This window comes from Catharus ustulatus, chromosome 13 (genome assembly GCF_009819885.2).
Source record: "Catharus ustulatus isolate bCatUst1 chromosome 13, bCatUst1.pri.v2, whole genome shotgun sequence".
Lineage (NCBI taxonomy): Eukaryota > Metazoa > Chordata > Aves > Passeriformes > Turdidae > Catharus > Catharus ustulatus.
Window position 1 is genome coordinate 493,145 of NC_046233.1, and position 15,976 is coordinate 509,120.

The window sequence follows — 15,976 nt, forward strand, 5'->3', positions numbered from 1 at the left end:
CCTTTGGGTCCAGCTGCTCCTGGCCCTGCTGCCCCGAGCTGCCAGCAGCAAATCCAAACACATTGTGCCTGCCCAGCAGAGCCAGGGTGGATTTATTCCTGCCAAAGTCAGCTCCAATGGACAATTCCCTGTGTTTGGAGCTGAGGTTATTGATGGACATGCTGACAGCTGAATTGGCTGTGGGTGTGCCCAGAGTGGCAGCCCCTGGTGACACTGCTGTGCCCTCCAGACCTGCCTGCCTGCCCCTGGGTGCTGGTGACACTGCTGTGCCCTCCAGACCTGCCAGCCTGGCACTGGGTGCTGGTGCCTTCCCCAGGACTGGGCTGATGGCAGCAAGTGCAGTGACACACCCAGGATCTGCATCCCTTTGCTGTGTGAATGTGTTGGTGAGGGCTGCTCTGCCTGAGGAGAATGCAAGGAAATGTTTTACACACCCAACAGCCAAAGTGACCCCCAAATGTGGTTCTATTCCCACAGAGCTTCCCCATTCTGGCACTGCTACTCTGCAGCATCTTTATAACTCTGCTCACTTGTTTGCCTCTTGATTCCAGTTTAAACCTTGTGTGGATCTGGTGCTCCCTGCCCATCCCAAGGCTCCCTCCTCCCCCAGGATTCCTGTGGCTGCCAGTCTGCTCAGTACCACCCAGCAGGTGCTGAATTTCTATTGATAAGTCTTGGATTTCAGTCTGGTTTCCCTGCCTGGATCTCTCAGTTCTGGACACTCTGGGTCTGTGTCTGGTCTCTGCTGGGTCCAGCAGGGGTGAGTGCTCCAGGCAGATGGATGGATGGATGGATGGATGGATGGATGGATGGATGGACGGATGGATGGATGCAGGGTGTCTCAGCTTCCAAACACTGCACCAGCCGTGCTCTGGGTCCCTGCTTTCCATGGCCTGGGACATTAACTGCTGCCAGAATTACTAATGGGCTTCTGCTTTTAGTCTGATGCTGCAAGCCACTGCTCCAAGGTGGAAATCATGGACTCAATTAAGTAATTACCTGGTGTTTCAGCTGCCAGCACTCAAGAGGTTTTGTTTTCCACCACTGGCGTCAATCCCAACACACATCTCAGCCCAGACTGATCAGCAGTGGTTTGTGCACTGCTGGAGCTGGCTGCTGTGCCATGGACGGGCTGGCTGCTGTTTCTGCAGCTGTTCTGGTGACAAACGGCTCCTCCTCCCTCAGTTTAGTCTCATTCTGGCACATAAATCCAGGCACAAACGGGCTAAACTGAGCAGAAGCCAGAATTGCCTCTCATAGTTCACTTGTTCTGTTTTACCCTCCCTCATGTGATGAGCAGAGCTCACAGTGAAGGCAGAGCGAGCTGAGCTGTAGGTGACACAGTGGCACGAGGAGCAGCCAGGCTCTGCTGAGGCCCCTGGATCCAGGGAAATCCATCTCCAGGGGCTCCTGGGACCCACCAGGCTCCTGGTGAGACTGGGCTGGGCAGTGCTGGAGCACCAAGGGGCAGGGCAGGAGGGATCCCTGTGCTGCCACAGCCACGGCAGGCTGGGGGGACAGCCAGGAACGGGGACCCCAAAGGATGCTCCAGACCTCATGGACACCGTGCTCAGGGCACAAAGTGGGGGGCACTGCAGTTTGCCTTCCCAAGTAACTGCATGAGATGGAGCCCTGCTGTCCTGGAGGTGGCTGAACACCTGCGTGCCCATGGAAGGTACTGAATTAATGCCTTTACTTTGCTTGCATGTGTGGCCTTTGCTCCACCTATTAAACTGTCTTTATCTCAAACCCACAAAGTAAATTTTCTTACTTTCACCCATCTGATTCTATCTCCAGTCCCACTGGTGGGGGAGTGAGGGGGCAGCTGTGTGAGGCCTGGATGCTGACTGAGGTTAAACCACAATGTGGGATCTTTTTGTTCCAAAAGTCTCAACATCAGACTAAATTTAGTCCTGTAGAAATCAATAAGTGGTTGCCAACTTTAACACAAGGGCAGAGCAAGGTCAATGTTAAATATTTCTGAACAATTTTACCCATGGTTTCAGGTTTTTCTTTCCAGTTGGGAGCGACATGATGAGAAACTTTCCACTGCTTTAAACATTAAGGAATCTCTGAAAATACTGAGAAACAATTAACTCAAAATGTTCTCTGGTTTGATATTTCTTTTAAAGTACAGTATGTTCTTCTGCTGATTTTTCATCCAGTCTACACGCTGGTGTCCAGAGGTTTGTTTCTGTGGTTTTTGTACATCTCCAATGAAGAATGTCCAGTGGCATGAGGCAGACCTTGGTGGACTGGCAGGTTCTGGTTTCAGGCTCCATGTACTGAAGGCAGCTGAGGATGAGTTGTTTGTCAGGGCATGGAGGAAAACAACACTGCACGAGGCACCGAGCACCACGGGGGAACAAATGCTCTTTACTTTATTAAGCTGTGCACAACCAGATGGGAACAATGTAAAACTCCACTTAAATATTTTATCTCAATAACACAAGTGAAAATCACTAGCTTTTGAAAATTTGCTTTGTGTCAGGCACCTCCTACTAAGCTTTTCCATACATTTTTATGGGAACAGAAAAGAGCAACAAGTTTATGAAAATGCAGTTGGGACCTCCTGGTATTTTAATTTAAATGAGTATTTCAGGGGCTTGGGAGGAGGAGATATATTCTGTGTATAATAACAAGTTGTAACGTGGTCGTTCAGCAAGATAAAGCAGTTTATTCCTGCTACACAGAAGCACAGAGTGCCAATAAAACAGCAGGAAGGGATCGTGCAGGGGAGGAGAGCTGTCCTCAGCCAGCAGGGCTGCGGGGAGGGCCCAGGCAGGCTGGAGCAGGGCCAAGCCTTGCCCACAGGGCTGCAGGAGCCCTGGTGACAGTGGGACATGGTGGGACATGGCACAGCGCTGTGTGCTGGCAGGACAGAGCTCACTCACCCGGGATGTGCAGCCTGGGCACAGGGACCGTCCTGTGCGCTGAGCGGATCCTCTGCAGCTCCTGCAGCGTGCGGGGCTCGGGGGAAAGAACAAATTCACCAGGGTTATTCATACGGTGCTGTTAGCATGGAAATAGTTTAAACTGTGTTTTATTCAGCAGCGGGCTGTGTGTGTGGTGCTTGGCTGTAAATTCACTGCCCTGTGCTCTTCATCAGTCCCCTCGAACAAAAAATAAATGCATTGCTCCAGCAATGAACCCATGAACCCTGTGTGCCCATTCCTGGGTGAGTTAATTTCCAGAATGTGCGAACCAAGAGCAGCCGTGTGCACGAGGGGATGAAGAGAACAGAAAATTGTAGGAGTTTAATGCATTAGTTAGGTCATGGCTCACAGAGAAAGCAGAAATTGATTCCTTAAGGTGAAAAGAACAGGCAATTGAGTGGCAATGACACTGTTCTGTAAATTCCAGCACTTTTGGCAAGGGGCAGGCAGTAACCAGATCCACTCAAGTGTACAAATTCAGATACAGGTGGGGACACACGTGCACCCTGCGGGATCGGACACATCCCGGCTGGCCCTGAGCACACCAGGGCTGGCAATGCCCGGGCTGTGCTGGGCTGGGCTGGGCTCTGCCCTGGGCTCGGCACCGCCGCTCGCCACAGCCCCGGGAGCGGCCCGAGCAGCGCCCGGCCAGGCTGCATTGGAAACGAACACAGGGGTTCTGCAGGTCTGGCACAGCTCGGCCTGTGTGCGGCCACGGCAGCGCTGCGAGCGAGGGCACGGCCGGGCCCGGCCTGCGGGGAACGGCGGGGCTGGGGCTGCCCGGGGAACGGCGGGGCCGGGCCCGGCCTGAGGGGAACAGCGGGGCTGGGGCTGGCCCGGCCTGCGGGGAACGGCGGGGCCGGGGGGGCCTGAGCTCCCGGCACCGCCTGGCTTGCCATCCCCGCTCCCTGCGTATCCCGGCTCGCCATCCCCGTTCCCGTTCGTCCCCTCTCCCGTCCTCTCTCCCGTTCTCTATCCCGCTCCCGTTCCCGTTCCCGCTCGTTCCCGCCGCCGCCGGAAGCGCGGGCGGAAGCGCGCGGCGCTGAGCGCGCGGATCCGGGCCCGCCGCGCTCGGACCGTGGGGCCGCACCGGGGCCGGGTCGGGCCGTACCGAGCCGGGTCGGACCGTACCGGGGCCGTGGGGGCCTCACCAGCCGGGTCGGGCCGCACCGCCATGGCCGTGGCGCTGCCGCTGGTGGAGCCGCCGTGGCCGCCCCGCCTGGCCCCGCTGAAGGTGCGTGCGGGGCCGCAGGGCGGGCGGCGGGCCCGGCCCGGTTCGCAGTTCGCGGTTCGCGGTTCGCAGCCGGTGCCGGCACGGCCGGGCCCGGGCCGGTTCGCAGTTCGCGGTTCGCGGTTCGCAGCCGGTGCCGGCACGGCCGGGCCCGGGGCGGTTCGCAGCGGTCCCCGATGGCCGGGCCGTGCCGTGCCGTGCCGTGCCGCCCCTGCCCTGCTCACCCCGCTCTCCCCGCTCTCCTTGCAGGCCGTGGATGACTTGCTGCGCTGCGGGATCTGCTTCGACTACTTCAGCATCGCCGTGATCATCCCGCAGTGCTCGCACAGCTGTGAGTGCCCCGGGAGCCACGGCCGGGATGGCAGACGGAAGGTTCCCGGCCTGCAGGGAGGATGGACAGACTCTGTTTGCAAGGGCCTGGAGTGCCAGCACAAGGGGGAATGACTTCCTGCTGCCACAGGACAGGGGTAGCGTAGAGATGCAGAAGAAACTGTTCCCTGGGCGGTGGTGATGCCCTGGCACAGGTGCCCAGAGCAGCCGTGGCTGCTCCATCCCTGGCAGTGCCCAGGGCCAGGCTGGACAGGGTTTGGAGCAGTGGGACAGGGGGAGGTGTCCCTGCCATGGCAGGGGTGACACTGCATGGGCTCTAAGGTCCCTTCAACCCAAACCATTCTAGAGCTCTGTGATCTCTTTGGGATGGAGGCTGGGAGGAGCTTTGCAGGATGGAAGGAGCCAGAGCCTTCCCTTGTGTAGTTCCTGCTCTGGTACAAACATGTGGCATCTGGCAGTCTTCATTTAAATATCTTTCTTAACATCTTGCGGGTGGTACAAACGCAAAGCTCTGTGTGGAGGGCATTGAGAGCTCAAATTTTCCGTGCTGCTCTGTCTGCCCTGGGCGATATCTGCTGGAACCTGGCCCCAAGTGGTTTGCTGAAGCCAGATTAGAGGGGCAGTACCTTGCCTTTTCTCACGTTAAAATAAATGCTTGCAATTGTTTGCTCCAGAAACTGCAGCACTTCCCTCCGTGAAGGGGGACATTGTAGTTTGGCAGGGAAGTTTAGTTTAGCTTGGCAAAGCTGTCACCATTGAAAGCAGTGTGGGGAGCCACAAAAGTGGGAGTTGTGTGCCCTTGCTGGTGGTGCAGCCTGCTGGGGCACAGGAGCAATCATTGCAGCAGGGCCTGCCCATGGCAAGGTGCTGCCCTGCCAGATGCTGCATCTGCCGCTTCATTCCTGTTCATACAGCTGAAGTTTGCTTCTTTTCTTCATGGGTTTCTCACCCTGTATCACTTCTTATTATAGATGTAGCATTTTTTACACATTTAGATGGATTTGCGGGTCGAAGTGTTAATTGGTGCATTAGACCAGGTTGGATTGGGCTTGGAGCAATTTGGTCGAGTGAAAGATGTCACTGCCCTTGGCAGGGGTGGGATGAAATGAGCTTTTATGGTCCCTCCCACCCCGAACCATGCTGGGATTAATTAATGTTTCTGCTGCTTTTCAGATCTATTCCCAGAGGGGCTGTGAAGTATAGATCTTCTTCAGGAGCTGCTGCTGAGTGTGTTCAGTGCTGAGACTGACCCATGATGGTCTAGTGAGGGAATGTCTTTTCCTGGAGAATGATGAGACTTTTTAAATCCTTCATTGGCTGTGAAAGCTGGTGGATAAATTGACAAAGTGTAACAAACACAGAAATTTACTGTGGCAATATGAAACTTACGGCGTGTTTCACCACCCAGTCTCTTGAGGCGTCCTGTGGTGGTGGGATGACATTGAGCTGTCTCTCAGCATTTCAGGGCTGCCTCCCCTCCTTTCTAGCCTCTTCTTTCAACAACAAGTTGGTATTGTTTTGGAAAGGGGCAGAAGAGCCTGGGGAAATGGGGGGACTGTGAGTTTGTCTGGGGCTGTGCAGGAAGATGAAAGTGGTGAACATCAGTCATGTCAGGAACGTGGTGAGGGAGTGAGCAGTGCAGGCACTGCTGGAGAGATGGTGCTGACCGAGGGTTTCTTGCACTGGGAAACAAAAGGACACAAACATCAGCTTTAGACAGAGGAGCTGATAGTTGATATTGAAACATGTTTGCATAAAATACAGGTTCTTTTGCAGCAAGAATAATCTCAATTCCATGTAGAAATGGTGCCTTTTCAATATTTGTGTATTGTGGTATAGCTTACATGTATTGTACAATAAGGAAATACACAAGCAAGGATGTGGAACTGCATTTGGAGTAATGCTCAAAATTATGTGTTTCATTTTCCAGATTGTTCCCTTTGTATCCGCAAGTTTCTGTCCTACAAAACGCAGTGTCCAACATGCTGTGTGGTAAGTGTGCTTTTGGTTTTTTCTCCCCTTAGTTTATTCTTTATCTTCTGGCAAATCTCAGGAGCTTTTCCCTTTGGACTGTGCCAAATAATTCTGATTGCATGGCAGAGTGTGGTGCTCTTGCATCTGGAATTCTCCAGTTTCAGAGGCTCTCTGTCAGTGCAGGCAGAAGGGGATGGAGCATCAGACCTGGGGTTTGGCTCAGGGCTCTGAGTGCAATCTGTCACAAAACATTTAGCATTAATTTGTTAAAATACTCCATCATTTAAATCAGCAGTGCTGAAACATAAGTGCTTAATTTTCTGTGCGTGAGTGGCACCATTTGATCTCACAATAAAAAAATAACAAAAGCTTTGTTAAAAAGAAGAGCAGAGAGAGTTGCAGTGAGGTAAAAATCAGAAATCATTTAAAAAGAATGAGTTGAATGCACAAAGGCATCCTGTAATTCATATTTTCATTCCATAATCAGAAGATTAATGTTTTCCTTCATCAGTTTTCATGCTTTGTTGCTTAAGATTCTCACTGCCTTCAGAAGATCTTTGGTTTGGTTTTCCAAATTGTTAGACCTGTGCTGCAATAAACCATTGTTGGAGCCTGGGCAAGCTGGGCTTTGTTGCTTTAGCTTTATGCTTTGTTTTTATCTATTACCCTTAATATCTCAGACAAGTTCTCAGGCAGATATTTTAATATGAGGTATTTTTGGGGAAGCAGTGTTTACCCTTTAAGCATCTTAATTCCTGTAGCACTTTAGTGGGGGAGTTGAGGCATTGAGCCAAGTAGCAAGTTATTGATCACTTGAGCATTTTCTGGGCACTTGCTGTTTTCACTGCATTTGAATGTTTGTTTGTTTAGGTTTCTTGTTTTTTATTTGTTTGTTTTTTCTTGTCTTTGTTTTTTTAATAGGCAGTCTCAGAATCTGACCTGAGAACCAACCGGCTTTTAGATGATCTAGTGAAGAGCTTTAATTCTGCAAGGTATTTATGTGGTTTTATGGCTACTCTCTCTGCTTTGGCAGCTGGAAAGGTGTGACCAGCCCTGGAGAGGAGCAGTGTGAGAACTGGGCAAAAAAAAAATTGTGTTGTCACAGAAGCATTGTCAAAGATGAATGTTTACACTTTGGAAAAGCCCTGCAGTGTTCTGGTTGAGGTTGCTGTCCGCTCCAGTGGTGTGGAGGTTTTACAAACTTGTTTTGGTTCTGCTTCTGGGTGGCTGCTCTGGAAGTTCCTGGAGGACTCTGCCACTGCAGGGTCAGCAGACATGTCAGGATTCTGGGGGAGAAATGATGGTAGTAAAGACTTTCTTCAGGATCCTTCCTGTGTGGGAACAGAAGGATTTGTCCAGTGGTAGTGGTCACCCTGCAGGAGCAGTCTTTTGGTGAAGTCACTGGCTAGGAAAAATGCAGGTATTGAAAGACTAAAAATGGGAGTTTGCTTGAGTAAGTAAAGTGATGGCATGCTGTGCTTTCAACTCAATTTCTTACCTTTTCTGTTTGTTTTTAATTCGTCTTTGAGCTTTGCATCCCTTTAAAAGACAGGAACAACGAAATAAATATGACCTGGTAAATTCTCACAACAGTAGATACACAAAGCAGCTTATATTATCTGTCTGGTTTCTTTTGATGAGAAGCTACTCATTGATTTTCTGGGAATTCTGTTGGTGTTCCTGTCTCTATAGGAGACAAATGCACTTTCATCTTTTTCTCTGAAATGAACTTGGAGCTGGAATCAGTGAGACTCTTGGCTTTGTAAATGACAAGAAGCATAGTTCAGTTGATGGCTTTGTTTCATGAGAGAATTTCTCTCTGATGAAGATCATAGAATGTAGATAGATGTAATCTTCTATATGACCACTACTAAATTTAATTGATTTATTTGAGTAATTCAAATCCTACAGTTCCACTGTTTCAGCTTGAATTCTGGTGCTTCCTCGTGATAAATGGATTACTATTTTTTGTTAATGCCTAATTTTGTAGGGAACAAGTAGTGCTGACTTGGATCCATTATGATATTGAATCTTAAATGTTAATTTTTTTTTTTGACTGCTTCTATGGATCAGTATAAATCTTACCAGTGAGAGTAGTTCAATAACCTTCCCTCTTGTGACTTGGAGTTCAATCAATTGCTCCCATGGAGCTGGATCAGGAGGGCTGTGAGCCCTGTGGAGGGAAGCAGTGCAGGCTGTGGGTGGGAAGGCTCCCTGCTCTGTGCCTCAGTGGGGCTGGCTCCTCTGGGAGAGCAGGAGTGCTCAGAGAGCTGAGCAGGGCTGGGCACCTGGGGCAGCTCTGTCCCTGGGGCTGCCCCTGCCCTGCCCTGAGGGGACACTGCTGTGTGAGTGTCACTCACTCAGAGCACCTGCTCTTGTACAGGAAAATCTTCTGCCTCTGTCTCCTCCTCCAACTGCTTTGTGTCCCCTTGGCTGTCCCCAAAAGCAAACCCACAGTCCAGGGGCTGAAGAGCTCAGCATGTTTCAAAGATCCAGTGAGTTCTAACTTGACTTTGAGCCTTGAGTAGTTTGATGTTTATGAAAATTAGGCCTTAAATCTTCTCAGCGTTTCACAAAGTGCAAACCCATTTCTTAAGTCAGGCCTGGAGGGGAAGAAAATGGTAATGTTGGTGGCACTTAGAGTGAAAGCTGTGCTCCAAGGTCAGTGCGTGCAGGGAGTGGGAATCATGCCAGAGTGAGAGCTGATCCTGTTTGTGCTCCTCAGCCCTGGCTGTTGGCAGGTGAGCTGTGGTGATGCTCAGGGGTGTGTGGCAGTGCAGCTCCCTCCCTGTGCCCAGGGTGGGCTCTCAGTGACACTGCAGGTGTCCTGGGCTTCCCTGTGCCCGTGGCTGTTGGGAGAGGCAGAGCAGCAGTCCTGGGCAGGCTTGCCTGGCTGTGGCTGTGCAGTGCCTGGTGGAGCAGCCCTCAGCCAGCAGGACATTGCCATTGCAGTTCTGTTCCTCACCTGTGTCTGCTCTGGGCAGAACTCATGGCTCTGGCCAGGCCAGGAGAGAAGGATGAGCAGCAGTATTTGCTGTCCTTAATGTAGAATTCCCTTATCAGTTACAGTGAGGCCAGTTATTGAGAAATAACATGTCAAGTTTTGTGTGATGTATAAAGAACTGTCATTGTCCTCTACTAAAGAGATTATTTTGAAAAAAATTATCAATTTCTGCTTTACCTTGTTAGAAAACTTAACAATAGAAATTAGAGTTATACTTGCCTAAGTAAAAAAGTAGTAGTCCTCGCTGAAAACAATCTCTGCTTTTCTTCATACATAGGGAAGAAAAATGTTTTTACTGTCCAATTTCTCCCTGTTTCCTATTCAGGGTTACTGGCCAGGTAGTGAGTCAGGAATAAACACATCGATTGTGGGTGCTGGAGAGAGCAGGTGCTGTCACTGCTGACACAGTGATTGAGCCTCCACGGGAATGCAGGAGGAATTTCAAGGAGATCCATTGCCTTTAGTGCAGTTGTGGCCGTTCTGTGTGAGTTGTTCCTAGGAAGATTCACAGCTCTGGCTCTTCCTTGGTATTTATTTATGTGGGAGCCGTAGATTCCCAACAGCTCTACTTCATTGCTTCTTCAGCAAGAGAGAAGTAAACAGAAATGGGAATTGTGAAATGGGAACCAGGAGCCTGATGAAGGACACTTGGTTTTTGTGGGTGTTGCAGATGTGAAGGAAAAGATGTGGGAAGCTGTCTATGCTGCTGTTGAAGCAGAGGGGGGGTGCTGGAGGGCAGAATGTTTAGAAGCCATCCATCTTTACTTAAACAGGTAATTTTTAACCCCCTGCCCTGCTCCATCTCAGTGACTGAGGAGGGTTTGGGTCGTGGTGTTCTGCTGGATCTGGGCTCACTGTCACACCTGGCTGATTCATCTCAAAGGGAAGGACACTGCTCTGCTCATAAACTGAGCATTGTCAGCTGGGCTGCAGTTACTGCTTTGTGCCAGGAAGGTAAAATTCTGTCAGCTCAGAACTCGCAGCAGGCTGTTAAATTCTTATAAGGATCACATAACTGAGACCTTACACAACACAGAGGTTTTTGAACATCCTGTAGAGCTGATGTTTGCTGCAGCATCAGCTCCCAGGTGAGCTGGCCAGGCTGGACCCCTCCATCACTGCCTGCTTTCTCTGGGCTGAATGATGGATGAGCTTCCAGTCCAGTCATGTTTGCCTGAATCTCTCCAGTCACACTGTCAGAGTTTCTGTGATGAGTGAGACATTTGAGTAATTCACTCTGTGCTGAGGGAGAGGGTGGCAGGTGACAAAGTGAGACCCCAGGGCTGTGCCAGGAGCATCTGCTGTGCCCTGGCTCTTGTGTCCCAGGGCTGGGGCGTGGGACCATGAGATGTCATCAGCCAGCTGCTAGTGAACCCAAAAACCACATCCTGGGAGAAGCCAGTGTGGGACTGCTCCCTCCTCTTCTGCCCTCAGTCCTAGCACTGTCTGTATTTTCACACCCAGAAGAGAGCGTGCGCTGGCAAACAAGTTTTCAGGTTGTTAGCACCACGCAGTGTGCTGGCTGAGTGTTTTCCTGTGCATGTTTCCAGGCAGCAGCTGCTGCAGCTGGTGTTGGATGCTGCCCCAGCTCCATCCCCCCCAGCCCCTGGCCAGTGTCCGGCTGCCGAGAGCCACAGCAGTGCTGGTGCCCAGCCAGAGCCTGCAGAGGGGCCAGGGATCCACAGCTTCCCGAGGAAGGACAAAGGCTGCACCTCCACAGAGGCAGGGCTGCCATGCCCTGCTCAGAAGAGTGTCAAAACTGAGGAGCACCATGACCTGCACAGCACTCCTGCAGAGGTTGGTGGCAAAGACAGCAAAGTGGGGTCACAGGAGATTCCTGGGTGCACCGAAAATCATGAGAAGCCTTCTACATCTGTGGTGAAAGGAGAGAGGAAAGGTGAGGTGTTTGATTTCTGCTTGTGTCCTGCCCTGTCCCCCACCTGTGGCTGGCTCTGTGTGTCAGAGGGCTCTGTGTGTGACACCCATCCTGTTTCTGTGTGGTTCTGATCCGTGCTGGCACGTTCAGCTTCTGCCCCTTTAACTGGCCTGTGCTCCCTTCACATCACTGCTCTGCTCCAAACATGTTCTTCACAGAAAGCTTCAGCTGCTGCCAGGGAATTCAGTGGAATTCAGCACTTAGAGATTCCTTTGCTTTGAGTAACAGCACTAAAAAACAATAGTTGTGCAACAGTCTTAGTAAAAGTGAAGTAATTTCTCCTTCCCCCTAATGACTAGACAGACACTGGCATTTGTTCTGCTCTTGGATCCTTGAGTAAGCAGATGCAGGTTATTTTATAATGTGTTTGTTACTTGAGGGGTGAGCCTGAGCTCAAAAAGAGCATGGCAGCAGCTCTGTTAGCATTTCTGTTCACACACTCTCCAGAAGAGTCATCTGCTTTATTCTTTTGTAATTCTGGAGAGTTAGGGTGAATTTACTTTGAAGCATGAAAATCTCCATTTATACTAATCAACCACAATAAAATGGCAGAATCCTCTTAGTTCTGACATGCTGGCAGCCATCCTATTGACCCAGCTAAAAGCCTAAATTAAAACAAAACACCATGTAGGAATACACCCCTGGCTCCTATTAGTTCAAATTTAGCTGTTCTCTTGTTTAACGATTTATTCATCTGGAACTCTGAAGTTCATATATATTCATTAGCTGGATGAGTCCTGCTTAAAGAGGTACCACAGCCAGGAAAGGAGCCACAAGAATCCTGCCATGGTTTCACACATCAGACCTGCTTGTGTTGATAATTTAATATCACATGAAATTTTACCGTTTGTTTATTTTTAAGCAATTAAAACTTGTACCTGCTTCCCATTTTGTGATCTTTTGGAATCTTTGAGCATGCACAAATGCAGAGTAGTTGGTCAGACAGTGTTTGTGGATCACCTGCAGTGGGAGGCTTTAGTGTTATTTGTTCCTGTTCTGAGAACTCAGACGTAAGTTCCAGTACAGTAGCAGCTCAGGATCAGTGTGTTTTGTTGCTGTCCCAGCTATTAGTTTCTCAGAAGAAAACATTTGCTCTTTGCTGTAATATCCACACTAGTAAATTCCTTCTCCCTTGCTTGCAGTGGAATGTCCTGTTTGTGAGGTTGCTATTCTAGAGCAATATATCAACAAACATCTGGATAGCTGCTTGAGCAGGGAGGAGAAGAAGGACAGCCTGCGAAGGTAAGGAGCAGCTCTGGGAGCTGCCAGCTGCCTGTGCCTGCTCTGTGCACCCTGAGCCAGGAGCTGGCTCTTCTTGGGCTGTGGTAGCACTGGTTTGTGTTTGTTTCTGCCTTCCCTGCTGTGGAGAGCACTCTGAAATCACTGTGGGGATTGGACCCCTTGAAAAGGCTTGTGGATTGCCAGCTCAATTACTCTTTGGCTTTTAGTGGCAAGAAAACAGTGGCCAATGCTTTAAAAAATTCAGCACAAGGAGAACTTTGTGTGTTGTTCTTATCACCCTTCTGCTCCCTGGCATTAAAATTCCCTTCAGATAACATGATTCCCATTTTTCATTTGGTGAATGAATTGCTTCCTTCGGTTCAGGTGTGCCAAGAGACATTTTCTTCAATAGCTGTCAGGTTAAAGAATAAAAATTGCACCTTTCTTTGCTCTCTGTGGGGCTGTTGACGTTTCCTGAAGATCTCGATTTCCATAAGATTAATGCATTCCTTTGGCTTTGTGCCCCTGCCCCAGCATTGGTCACGGTCACCACATTCACATCAGAAGTGGAGTCTCAGTTTGTTTTACTTACAGCAGAAATTTGGGCTGTTATTTCTGACTGATCAGTCTGAAGAACTGGGAGGATTTGTACTTCAATGCTTGTTTTTCCAATTCCCCTGAACCTTTAATTAAAAAGTAATTTTATGTTGAAGCTCTTGTTTTGCCCAGTCATGCTTAGAGTGCAATCTGTAAGCTAAAGGACTTTCAAGATGAAAAAATGGTAAATGAATATTGAAATCTGATGTTACATTTAATTTCCATTTGGAGTGGTTTAATGCTTTCTCTGTTCTTAATAAATGGAAAAACAAGCTAGATCTGTCCTTGGTGTCACGCCCATGCCCCTAACAGGATTTTAAGTTGTGCTTATTTAATCTCTAGACTGCTTAGCCTTCAGCAGGTGTCCCAGCCCCTGGGCACTGGCAATCCTGGGATGCTGGCCCTGGCAATCCCGGGGTGCTGGCTCTCCCTGAAGAGTGTATTGTGGTAATCCATCTGTTTTTTTACCAGCCATGCCACAGGGCTGGATGAGAGTAAATGAATTCTTGACAATTTTTGTGTGAGACTTTTTTTTCTTAACCTTGAAATTTTCAATGTGGTAAGTCAAAAGTGCTGAATAGTTTTCAAATAAATCTCTCATTTTCACAGTGGAAAGCTGTTAACTGCTCTGTAATCCAGAGTAGTGCAGCTGAGCTTTATTTTGCTGCAGAAAGAAAAATGTGTAATTAAATGCCATTCCTCTGTAAATTACTGCAGTTGCAGAGGGTGAGTAAGGCTGTAGATGGGTTTTGGCCCCTTTGTTTTTCCTAGTTTGAGAGTATCTCACCAGGAGGTGTAGGGAAGCCTGAGCTAGTTTGACAGGAGGAAATGTTCTGCTAATTTTAGGTGACAAAAGTTGTACTAGGACTTGAAGTTTCTCTGGCAGGTTCCTGTAATTAAGATGTTTTCCCCAGCTGTGCCAGGAATGTTGAGTCCTTCTGACACAAAGCAATAGAAAGCAGTAAATTTTGGCTTTAGATGTTACTCCTCTGAGAGCACTGTTAGTTATCTTCATTGTCTGCATCACCAAACCATTCTTCTGTTAGCTGGGAGCTGCTGCCTTCAGGTACATGATGACTGTGTTTCCCAAAGACATTTTTCCAGAAAGCTGACAAATCTCCCAATTCAAGTTTTGGCTTGATGTTTTAATGATTTTAAGATTTCTCCAGCTGACTCAAGTAAGCCATGGTCAGTACTGGAGTGGAAAACCCAAATTTCTTTCATGTGTATGTTACCCTGAGTGTGTGAAGTACCCTTAAGCAATTGCAAATACTTTGATTTTCATAGGAGTGTTAATTAAGTCTCTTGTTTTCCCCTGGCAGTTCTGCTCACAAAAGGAAGGTGATGTCCAAAGTTGTTTATAACCTGCTGTCGGATCGGGACCTGAGGAAGAAGCTCAAGGAACACGGTCTGTCCACCTCTGGGACCCGCCAGCAGCTCATTAAGAGGCACCAGGAGTTTGTGCACATGTACAATGCTCAGTGTGATTCCCTAAACCCCAAATCAGGTACGTGAGACACTGCAGGGAGGTCACTGCCACCTCAGACCATCAGCATTTCCCCTTCTGTCACCTCGGGGTAGGTGTGACACTGTTTGGCTGCTGGAAGAATTTATCTGTATTAGTCAAGATCAGTGCAAAATACTGGTTTATGTACCTGCTCTGAGTGCTGTGAGCACTGAGGGTGGCTCTGAATCTGTGTGTGTTCAGCCAGAACAAAGGCAGAGTTCTGGGGTGTGTGCTGTGCCCTGCTAAGGCAGGGTTCTGGGGTGTGTGCTGTGCCCAGCTCCTGCTAAGGGCTGTGTGCTGTGCCCTCCTGCTGCTCTCCCCTCAACAGCGCCCAACTCCTGCTGTGCTCAGAGCCTGTGCACAAAGGGTGAATTATTAAACTCCCACTTGAGATGCAGGCGTGATTTTGGTGGTAGCAGGGAGCCTGAGGTCACTGTGGAGCACGAATAGCTGAGCTTCTGAGCAAGCACAGGTGCCAAATTCCTGGAGTGTGCTTAAACCAGTTTGGAGCAGGTTTTATTCCTTCACAGCTTAATAAGATTTTGTCCTGACTGCTTCACTGTGTGGTGAAGTGTTTGTTTCAATAACTGCCCACAGCTACCTGGCAGTGCTGTGGGGATGATGAATTGCAGAAACAGATTTGTAAAAGTAAATGTCAAAGTAAACTGTTCAGGGTTCTGCAGAGCCATGGCTCTAGCTGAATGTTAGTTATGTTGTTTATAGGCTTTGGATGTGTCTGACAATTGTTGAAATTGGTTGTAATTCCTCTGTGGGCTTTGCTCTTGAGCCTGCACATGGTTCTGTTGTCCTGGAAGGTGGTTTGGGGGAGAGAGTAAGATAAACAGTAGATGCAATTATTGTCTTCCATTGAAATGTCCAGTGTAAAATGGAAAGAGTCTGAGTGATGGCCTGTGTGCACAAGCCCTGTTGGTGCAGGAGGGAGCTTTGGGAGGATTTGGAAAGAGCACATTTGCCTGGGATTGGAGCCTGGCTTTCCCTCTTGGAGGGCTAATGCTGTTTGTGTTGGAAATTCAGGGTAGTTTCAGCCTTTATTGGCCAGTCCTGTCTCAGCAATCCCTTTCTTGTATTTCCAAACAGTTGCAGAGGTTGTTAAAGAGCTGGAAAAGAATGAGAAGATTCGGGTTCAGCTGGAGTGTAATAAAGCTGGTGAAAATGTGAGTGACTGGTCTTGCTTCTCCCAGAGGGGTGGCCACAGAAACTGCAGAGTGGCCACTGAGGG

The 15,976-nt window shown here is 49.2% G+C and overlaps 1 protein-coding gene across 3 annotated transcripts in view; it reads left to right on the forward strand.

The window, feature by feature from the left end:
- Window positions 1–3,477: 3,477 nt before the first annotated feature.
- The window catches only part of RAD18 (RAD18 E3 ubiquitin protein ligase), a 31,587-nt gene continuing 19,088 nt past the window's right edge, over window positions 3,478–15,976 (forward strand). For 2 of the 3 annotated variants that reach the window (XM_033071475.1, XM_033071476.1), the window contains exons 1-8: window positions 3,478–3,621; window positions 4,417–4,498; window positions 6,428–6,489; window positions 7,393–7,463; window positions 11,026–11,372; window positions 12,554–12,653; window positions 14,552–14,736; window positions 15,835–15,911. In XM_033071475.1, the coding sequence (XP_032927366.1) occupies window positions 3,493–3,621; window positions 4,417–4,498; window positions 6,428–6,489; window positions 7,393–7,463; window positions 11,026–11,372; window positions 12,554–12,653; window positions 14,552–14,736; window positions 15,835–15,911 (1,053 nt within the window). In that variant the 5' untranslated portion in view covers window positions 3,478–3,492. Of the gene's footprint in view, window positions 3,622–4,094; window positions 4,171–4,416; window positions 4,499–6,427; window positions 6,490–7,392; window positions 7,464–11,025; window positions 11,373–12,553; window positions 12,654–14,551; window positions 14,737–15,834; window positions 15,912–15,976 lie in introns of those variants that run through there. The other variant, XM_033071477.1, reaches the window with a different exon arrangement.